The 10,882-nt window shown below is 41.5% G+C and overlaps 1 protein-coding gene across 1 annotated transcript; it reads left to right on the top strand.

The window, feature by feature from the left end:
- Positions 1–358: 358 nt before the first annotated feature.
- LOC124802776 (inositol oxygenase-like) lies at positions 359–6,977 on the top strand. The gene is made up of 6 exons (XM_047263772.1): positions 359–431; positions 2,806–2,977; positions 3,073–3,281; positions 4,746–4,882; positions 5,024–5,254; positions 6,449–6,977. Exons 1-6 carry the CDS (start codon positions 411–413, stop codon positions 6,555–6,557), a joined length of 879 nt encoding a protein of 292 aa, XP_047119728.1. The 5' UTR covers positions 359–410; the 3' UTR covers positions 6,558–6,977.
- Positions 6,978–10,882: the final 3,905 nt, after the last annotated feature.

Here is a 10,882-nt window from a genome sequence, read left to right as displayed (position 1 = left end):
TCGCAGTTTTACACTGTTTCTTGCGGAAAAAGTTACGTGCGATTGGGTGAGATTCGGTTCGACCCACCTCCTCCTCCCTAGACTCCTTACATAGTAATGGACGTCCCCTTTGTCCACTGGAGTGTCCTAGTGGACCGTTCAAGGTCGTAGGAGAGGAACAGCAACGTTAGCGAAACAAATATGAAAACAAGTTCTGCAATATTGTACTGTGGGACTCGTAACTGTGCCAGAGGTCGCAGGAAACGAGGGAGTGTGTCGAGCTCGCGCGAACGTCACGAGACGGGCTGTCATCACGTGCGGGCGCCGCAGTGCGATAGATAACGGCGTCCCCTATATATTGGGCCGGCCCAGTGGCCAGGGCACAGCGTCGCGACGTCTCGAGAGCTCGTAGCATCACATCGACCAGCACCATGGCGTCTGCCAAAGTCATGGTAAATATCTGCTGCTGCCACTGCTGCTACTGCTGCCGCTGTCCGCTGTCAGTTCATTAACGGAACTTATGACTGCTTAAAGTCTCTGCTGGCCGGGGATTCGAACCCAGACCCTTAACTCTCTTACAGACCCAACTATCAAGTGTCGCTCCGTCAGAAAGAGCACTGCCTAAGAAAGTCGAGGGGCCGAGTTCGAGCGCCGACGACCACTCAGTTTTAATCTCTTAAGGAGGTTTCATAACAATGCGCTGCTGACTGACAGATTCATTCCTCTTCTTTCTCAGCGTTATTTCTGCCATGTAGGGTGGTCGCTCATAAGGCTCTGTGTCTCTACTGAGCGCGTAATGTGCTTAGTTAGGCTGGAGACTTGCTGTCTTTATGTGGGACGTATCCGGTCATCGTTGCCTCGATCGCCCAACAGCTTGTTCACCGTCAACTTTCAGCGAAATCCTGCAATTTGCTGTTGTTTCCTGTTCTTCTCGAAGTATTTGCCCGTTCCAGTGTAAACGTTGTTCCCTCAGTTTCTCAAGGTACCATATGCGAATTTATCGTGGGTCATTCGATCCAGAATTATCAGGCCAGGGATCCACCGAATAAATTTGGTTCTCAGTATAGAAAGTCGTTGGTCTACTTCCTTTGTTGTCACCAAATATTCTGCGTCGTATCTCAGGCTACAGGGCGGACAACAGAGCGGAATATTTTAGGCCTGAGTTGGTCTGGGGTCTTATTACCACACGGCACACCAGTACGCCGTTTAAGAAATACATTGCTTTATGATTTTGTCAACGTGTGAGTCGTCGGTTGTGATTTTTGAACCACCATACTTCACGATATTTCTCTCTGACTAATCTGTACTGTCGATCTTGAAGGTATGGTTTGTTAAATACAAACCTTCTCGGCTGGAAATGTAACGTTTTTCAGAAGCGAGCCAAAGTGTGAGTCAGACCTTCACAGAAGCTACAACCCCTTTCGAGAATTTCCTCTGGAGGTAGAGAAGAATTTTATAGTTTTCAAGGAAATCCATCGGATCATGGCACAACAGCACGGAATGGGTAAAGTAATTACAGTGGCGTATCCAATGGCGAAAATTTACACTTAACGAATCAGGGATGGGTTACTTGGCACAAAACCATACTTTGTAGCCGGAAAGAAGTATTTCTCGCATGGTTGTTGTAGCTACCTGCCGTAAGGCCTCCTGTAAACCTTCGCTATCGTCTAGCCAAGCACTGTTCTAGTTTTACGGTTTTTGAGTGTTTTTATTACTTGAAATCATGTGAGTCAGAGAGTTAGAACACAAGAAAATTTACGTGTTAATCGCCTTTCGTTGTTGCTCAGATACTTTTTCAGGACATAAGGGAGCAGGAAATTGTTGGGAAATGTAGAGAAGCGTTCAACGATGTGGACAGGAATGTCTCTAAAATGGTTCAAATGGCTCTGAGCACTATGGGACTTAACATCTACGGTCATCAGTCCCCTAGAACTTAGAACTACTTAAACCTAACTAACCTAAGGACATCACACAACACCTAGTCATCACGAGGCAGAGAAAATCCCTGACCCCGCCGGGAATCGAACCCGGGAACCCGGGCAGGAATGTCTCTCTGTACGAATAGTTTTACTCGGAAATAAAGTCTAGGGATAGCAAGTCTAAGATTTCAATAATGAGAATAGTTAAAAAGGGGTTAAGAGTAGCGCTATAGAGTGAACAGTTGACAAGATTTCATGTGAGTGGTTTTAAACGGGTCATTAAGCAAGTAGACACCGCAAAGGTGCCGGCCGGTGTGGCCGTGCGGCTCTGGCGCTTCAGTCTGGAACCGCGTGACGGCTACGGTCGCAGGTTCGAATCCTGCCTCGGGCGTGGATGTGTGTGATGTCCTTAGGTTAGTTCGGTTTAAGTAGTTCTAAGTTCTTGGGGACTGATGACCACAGATATTAAGTCTCATAGTGCTCAGAGCCATTTTGAACTGCAAAGGTCTGCTTGGCTACTGGATAATGAGATGCTAATAACATCGTTAAGAATTTTCCGGTCTAGTGGTTTGCACGCTCGACATCCGTTTATCCTTTGTTTCCCAAATCGCTTTAGCCTCCTATGCTTCTATAACCCGAGAAGTTATGTGTCTAGGGACTCCATCATCAACGGGTCGCTGAATCGTAAATTTCTTTGTTGATCCACAGCTACTGGCGGCAGACAGAACAGGGATGAGTGGAGGAAAGATAGGTCTTGTCTTTTTCAAAGGCCATACACTCGCGTTCACACTCTATATGGATGACATGTTCGAAATTTGAGCTCACCTTGTACTGAATGCCACTACTTTAATAATCTTGCACTGTGCTGAGCAGGTCTGTAAGTTGCAATGTAATAACTTTTTTCCAGAATCGTCCTCTGATCGACCCTTCGGAGATCCTGCGTCCGGAACCCATCCACGCAGGGAAACCGATCGCCCAGTTCAGAGACTACACCATCGACGACACAGACCCCATCAAGGAGCGAGTCCGCAAGCTCTACTACGACATGCACAAGTACCAGACCGTCGACTTTGTCAAGAGTAAGTCCGCTCTGCGCAACCAGAATTGGTGCGAAGTATTCCTGATCGCTGGTTGCCGTGCTCTTACCCTTACGGATATGTCGTCTATGTTACAGAACAGCACGCCAAGTGGCTGAAGTTCGACAAGTTCCGCGCGCCCATCATGGACACGCTGGAGAGGCTCAGCGGCATGCTGGACCAGAGTGACCCTGACGTCGACGTGCCCAACATCGTGCACGCCTTCCAGACGGCGGAGCGCATTCGCGAGGACCACCCGGACTGTGACTGGCTCCAGCTGACAGGACTGCTTCATGACATGGGCAAGGTGAGCTCACACAAACACAACAAACTGGTCTTCGTTAAGAGGAATTATTGTATTCTGGAGGTCCTTTCTACAGATGAAATGATTAATAGATACATTTTGTATGAAGTAAACGACACACTTTCTTTTGTCTTGCTTGACAAAAGTTTATTCTCGTAAGACATAAGTTTCAGGTTGCAAGCCCATTTTCTAGTACAGAGCTAATTCCAAAGATGGTAGCCACTTTTGAACTTGGAAAGGGACTCACAACACGTAATCCATGTCACACGAATGTGAAGCTTTGTTGAAACAAGGCAAAAGATTGTTACATTTGGTTAGTACAATATAGAACGTCTCACCAAGTAGTTGAATGAATTAAAATGAAAGGATCCGTTGCTTGTTACTTAAATAACAATCATAACTGAAAGATTCTTGCAAAAATACTGGTTGGGACACTATCACAACTAATTTCAAAGATGGCAGTCACTTGTGAACTTAGAAAGGGACTTACGACCCGAAATCCATGTCAAACGAAGGTAAAGCTTTGTTGAAGGAAGAAAAAAGACTGTTATGTTTGGTTAGTACAACAGAAAATGTATCACCAAGTACTCAAGTTTGAATGAATTAAAATGAAAGGATCCGTTTACTTATTATTTAAATACCAATCATAACGAAAATTTTCTTGCAAAAATACTGGTGGGGGCACTGTATACTATTATAAAGGCCGTAACAGGTATAAGAGCAAATATTTCATTTGGTGATTGAGGACGGAATATTGAACAATATTACATTAGTATTTACGTCACTTGTAGACTAATAATTATGATTATTAGGAGTAGTATGTTTTAGGTTGGTTAGAACCACCAAGGTATATGTGGCAATGGGAAATCTTTAATGCTTAATTTCCGCTGGGCAGTAGGTCAGGTGTTGAACTGTGACAAGTGGACGAAAAACGGATAGTCTATACGAGCAGGCGTAGTCAATTTGGTGGTGCAGTTATTATCGTTCAGGAAACGTCAGCTAGTGAATAATGTGGGAAGACTGATTGACGAAGAGTAAAAACAACCAACACACTAACGTGTGAAAATATCAAGGTATCACATATAAAAGTATCTGCAGTTATACCCGTTACACCCTGTATAATTCACTGTAAAATCTGCGTGACATCTATGCCAACAATTTGCATAATTATCTGAACATTAGAGGAAATAATCTGACCTCAAGGACAGACACAATCCGATTCCACTAGACTTTTGTTCGAGACGAGATGAAACGTAGCGTCTTAAACAATATTTCTTAAAATGTAGGTAACATGAGAAAGAATTTTGTTTATTAATGGATACTTTTTTTGCATAATTCACACGTGCGACTCGTTTGCATAAAACATGATTCGTGCCGCTCAGTAAAACTTAATAACGGTTATTAATGCAATGACAGTGAAGTACTGATTCAGGAGACGTGACCGGTGAAATAAACCTGTCGTTCCAGATAATGGCGTTCTACGACGAGCCGCAGTGGGCCGTTACTGGAGACACTTTCCCTGTTGGCTGCGCTTGGGCCGACTCCATTGTCTACAGAAACACAACTTTCCACGACAATCCGGACACCTACAACCCCAAGTACAAGTAAGAAAACATTCATGCAGGAATAGAGGAATTTTATGGTCATTGTGACGTTTCTTTTCCGTCGAGAAACTAGTCACTTGTTAACGCAGTATGAAACGCTTATAGTGCGTGACAAACTTATAAAACATTGTACTGTTACAGTACGAAGTACGGCATGTACTCCCCCAACTGCGGCCTGGACAACGTGCTGATGGCCTGGGGACACGACGAGTACGTCTACCGCCTGCTGAAGCACAACGGCTCCAAACTGCCAGAGATGGGCCACAAGATCATCCGCTTCCACTCCTTCTACCCGTGGCACTCGTCTGGCGACTACATGCACCTCTGCAACGAGGCAGACATGGAAACCCTGAAATGGGTCCTAGAGTTCAAGTAAGTCTGAGGGAAAAACATTTTAATCACATTGTTCACTACGAATTACTTGAAGTATTCACGGAAAAAAATAAATTAGACACGGCTTCTTGAATGGTATAACGGAACCATATATTAAATCGGAAGTTATCGGCTTACTTGTGTCAAGGCTGCTACTGTCCCTGGCAAATTCAGTTTGTTTTCAATCACGCGTCTTGCTTTCAGCCTAAATGTCCTTTTTAAGGGCTATCAAGTTACTTACTGAGCATGAGTTTAAATGTTCTTTCGAAATGTAGCGTTCTGTGGGTGAGTGCCACTTTGCATCCAAACACCTTGATGATTGTCACACATTATAACAAAAAATATTTGGTCAGGCGAACATCGGAAACTGAGGAACATATTTATACAACAAAGAAATTCGCTTCAGTTGCCAGTAATTTATTTATTGCACGACCGCTTTCTAAACCTAAAACTTCATCTTCAGGTGCCACAAAGTAACATTAACTTGCGTATCGTGCTGTCCAGACGGGCGCTCTGGTTGCTGGTCCTTGAGGCTTTTGTTTGGTATGGTTATGACACCCGCACCCTCACCTCCTACAAGCCCTATGACTGACTGGCCCGATTGCCACACGTTTATTTTCCCATAATTACTTGGTGGCACCTGAAGACAAAAGTTGAGGCTTCGAAACCGGTCGCGCAATAAATAAGGTTTTACTGGCACTGAAGCGGATTTTCTTATTATACAAATTATAACACCATACTCCGAACGTGAACACACATTATGTTTTGTGGTTGGGGCTTGAAGTACCGTTCTGCGGAACTCATGTCCAGTGAAATACCACATCGATCAGTACAATATGGCAGCTAATAATCAGAAAGTATTTCGACGATAATGCACAGTTATTACTTTCTATCGTTTGAAAATGACCATTTTGGTCTGGTATTCGTCTCTTGTATTGCTGCATCGAATCTTGCAGATAAGGCAGCTGCCTTTGTAGAAATAATATGTTTATGCTGCAAGCTACTACACATCTTCCTTCAGAGGTCGCGCATCAAAATATCTGACTGCTATCTTTCATAAAATTATAATTCGGTAGGTATTCAAGACACAAATCTCCCTTCACACGGTTTATTACCTTCTGTGACAGTAGATTTACAGAATTTAATTAAAATGTTTTACAACAGCATTTTTAAAATTAATCTTTTCCTTTGCAGCAAATACGACCTCTACTCGAAGAGCGACGAGATGCCCGATATTGAGAAGCTGAAGCCATACTACCAGAGCCTCATCGACAAGTACGTGCCTGGTGTCCTCAACTGGTAGACTACAAATTTCCAGGCCTGTCATAGACTCACCATTCCCAGCGAAACAAGTGATTTATTCGTTTGAGCTAATTATTAAACGCACTTCCATCACTGCCGAAAAACAGATTGCTGAAAGAGAGCGTTCTGTGCATTTCATGCTTTCATAGTGACAGTTTTGCTCAAATAGCGTATTTATTATTGTCACCTGTAAGGAATTTGTACAATTAACCTTTAAGTGTAAATTTACGTGGACTATTATGCTCCATAGCTGTAAGTGTTTTGGGCATATGTTCTAATTATTACAGCTCATACAAGACATCATCATGCTGCTAGTAGCTATTAAACGTAATGAATTTCTATTTGTCCAATGCAAGTACGAAATAGTTCTATTGTAACTGAAGACTGTTAATCTAATATAATGTTAAGTGTCAAATTTTGATAATTTTTTGTAAATAAATTAAACGACAATAAAGTTATTATTGTTTTAAATCTGATTTATTTACCTTTACTTTTTCCTTGTGAAGTCAAACTAACAGAAGGTAGTGATTCTTTTGTTATAATTTTAATAATTCTGAAGGTAGGGTTACAATGAACTTACAATTATCCCGAGAAAGTAGTTGTCTACGGCCAAAGTTTGGGGGGAGGGGGACAATATGCCTGCTTGATACACCATAAATAGTTTAAAAGAAAATGTAATGCACGGTTCTAGCTACTGGCACCAGTAAGATCAGAAATAAGTTTAAATTAATAAAAGTTAAAGAACGCTTAAGTATATTTTCTTGGCTAGGAACAAGGTGTGTTAAGCTATCAGGAATTAGGAAAATAACAATTTCTGGGAAGCTCAGCTGGGTTTAACGTATGATGCATAATCTTCAAGATAGGAAATAATTATTTCCAATTTTGTAAATATGCTATTGTATGCCACATTCTTCCGTTTGAATTGCATTATATACGTTTGGTAAAATCAGTTTTGTTTTGGTTGGTACGGCGAAAAATCGTTTGTTTCAGATGGCAGACTTGTTGGCAGATGATTATAGCTATTGAACTGTAAACTGAGTATTAACGAGCCATATATCATCTGAAACTGTGCGTTCTGAAGTAATATCCTTAGTGTGCTCATGAGCATTCCACAGCTAAAGTGGAACAAACGCACCGCGTCAGCTATTGGGAAGATGGGTATTATTGGACACAAGGTTATATGGTGTTGTTGTTGTTGTGGTCATCAGTCCTGAGACTGGTTTGATGCAGCTCTCCATGCTACTCCATCCTGTGCAAGCTTCTTCATCTCGTAGTACCCAGTATATGGTGTAGTGAGTTTAAAAATGAATTCAGTTTGGGAAGAATGTCAATAGTTAAACGTTCCGTTGATGACGCTGTCATTACAGATGGCCCTCAGGTTCGAACTGGACAAAGGACCCATCATATCATTCGCTTAATAGATTTGGGGAAGCGACAGAAATCTGAACGTGAATGGCCGAAAATGAATTTGTCTACCAAGGTAGCGCTTTCACTTAAATTTCTCGACATCTGCGTTGGAGCATGCATTTTGACATTACTATAACATTTCACCTCCAACAAGGAAGGACATTTGTTACTAGTATTAACAGTATGATCAAACTACACAGGCAGTTATAAAAGACGATCTTTCAACAAATTGGGACAAAGTATTACATAGTATATTGGCGCTGCAAATTTCTCCTTACAAGAGTTTATCTTTCGGCGTATCGCTAGTAAAGTTTGTCTTCACAACACTTGTGACCTGGTACCCTGATCTCAACTTGTATTGTACCTTGTGGTTTACAACCCAGCCTTGGGTACTACATAGCAGCGAGACCCTTCTTTCTTTTAATTTACTTACATACGCTTGGTTTCATTGCTAAAAGTCTATTGCACCCCACAAAGACAGTTGGATAAGGTTCCTCCTCAAGAACTTCCGGTAACAAGCCAAATGTATTAGATACTGTAAACACAAAACTTCTGGCCACTGCTTATTATTTTTACCCGGGTCCATTGTTCTTTTCCACTTCCACCTGAAGCTCGCAAATTTTTGTCTTATTCTCAGCGATTCTCCCTCTCTCTCGCCCCAATGGAATTCCAAACCACAATCCTCTTATACTACTTCCTGTCTGTCTTCATATATGGCAACATCTACACTTAACACGCTTTGTAACACAGGAAAAGCCGGCCGGAGTGGCCGAGCGGTTAAAGGCGCTACAGTCTGGAACCGCACGACCGCTACGGTCGCAGGTTCGAATCCTGCCTCGGGCATGGATGTGTGTGATGTCCTTAGGTTAGTTAGGTTTAAGTAGTTCTAAGTTCTAGGGGACTTATGACCACAGCAGTTGAGTCCCATAGTGCTCAGAGCCATTTGAACCAACACAGGAAAAGATTAATGCGATTCCACTTTCTAAGCGCAACTTTAAAATTAAACTAAGTCGCTAAATTAGGCGTACAGTTAAGCTACAGGTGTATGATACAACGTAAGAAGTTAGTTATGTCCACCTAATACAAGAACTCAGCAACTGCTTAATTGAAGAATGAGTTAATTAATCTATTCACCATAAAAAGTAAGTATAAATCACTACTTATCGCGAGCATTACCTGATTTCAGACAGTGTTTACTACTGGCACAACACGACCTACTACACAATACGCAATTTTACATTATAATTTAAGCACAACACATCGGATGACAAAATTCTTAAACGGTCAGATGAAGAGAATGTAAACAAACTTATTTAACCTATGAAAATCGTCAATTTTCCACTAGTAACATAGATGCAGCTACAGAAGGGCACTAGTGCTGCGAAACAAATGTGAATTGCAAGATTCACGTATCATGTACGGTTCAATGAAATAACAATACGAGCTTAGACTATATTTTCAATTATCCTTTATGTCCAGGCATATATGTCAGTTACTTTAAGTGGCTATTGGCAAAGTAGCTGTAAGCTACAGGCTATTTTGAAGAACTATGATTGAAAATGCTAACAGTACGTAAGTTAACAACTACAGACTACTACCGTACGTGTCTTACAGAAATATGAGAAAATTTAATACACTAAAAAGTTTTGAAATTCAAAACAAAGAAAATTTCGTGACATCGTTGAAGGAAAACATTAAGGCGATTCCACTTTTTAAGCGCAATTTCATTTCCGTGACAGTCTTCAATTAGTCTGTCAGCTAGGAAATTTAAATGCCATGCACTGTGCTACTGAAGGAACACTAAATTCCATTGTCAATCCCTTTTGTAATAAAAACATAGTTCTCTTTGTCTCCGTCTACAAGAAGGATAGTAGAAGTGATACACGGAGCTACCGTCTACTATCTTTGATATCAATCTTTTGTAGAATCTTTGAACATAATCTGAGCTCAAACATAATGAGTTTGTCGACAACATAACCTCTTTCATACCAGCAACCACGGCTACCATAAACAGCGTAGGGTGAAATCTAGCTCTCTCATTTTTCACGTGAGATAGTGAAAGCCACGGATCAAAATAATTAGGTGGACGTAATAATTTTCAATCTCTGTTGGTCCATTACGGCCAGAGGACATCGGCTGGTACGTAGTTTTCAATTTAATAAACTTTACCAACAGCCGCACACTTCAAGATATTTTATTTTATTCTGGAAGCAACCACTTTCGGACCCTTTTATCAAATCAACGAACTTATCGAATAGCGCCATATCGTGATTTCTAATCTTTGTGCCACTGATTTATACGAGTTGAATTGCTGTCACACTTTCGTGTGAATCAGCTGCACGATATCCAGTTTTATGGCGCTGTATGATAAGTTCGTTGATTTGAAAAAAGCGTGTGGGGCCTGAAGATTGCAAAATGAATTACCGAAACTGTTTGCTTTCCGAATAAGATATCTTAAAGTGTAGGTTGTTGGTAAAGTTTATTGAATTGAAAACTAACAATTTTTGGCTGCCGAAGAGCAACTGACTCAGTACAACACAAACGTTCGTTAAAAACTGTACAGTTATCTGTAATTATATGGGATATCATACGACTAGTGACTAAACTGAAAATTTCTTGGTTGGAAGGACGTAGCGTGTTCTCTTCGATGGAGAGTCATCCACAGACATTGAAGTAATTTCGTGTGTGCCGTAGTGGAGTGCACTTGGATCCTTGATAATGTTGATTTACATTAATGCCTGTACCACCGTTACGAGCGAGTCCAAGTACAAAGACGCGCAGCGTCTCCGAAAATGGCTGAGTCCCAAAGCTGGAAATTTGGATGGCTATTGAAAGGATGCACCAAAAACAGCTCTCTGAGAATCTATAATAATTTAAAAGTATTCAAGCAAATTTGAGTGCATCTGTGATCTTAAGAAA

Source organism: Schistocerca piceifrons, chromosome 6 (assembly GCF_021461385.2).
Source record: "Schistocerca piceifrons isolate TAMUIC-IGC-003096 chromosome 6, iqSchPice1.1, whole genome shotgun sequence".
NCBI classification, from domain to species: Eukaryota; Metazoa; Arthropoda; class Insecta; order Orthoptera; family Acrididae; genus Schistocerca; species Schistocerca piceifrons.
The sequence above is the reverse complement of the archived record's forward strand: the minus strand, read 5'-3'. Positions and strand labels throughout refer to the sequence as shown.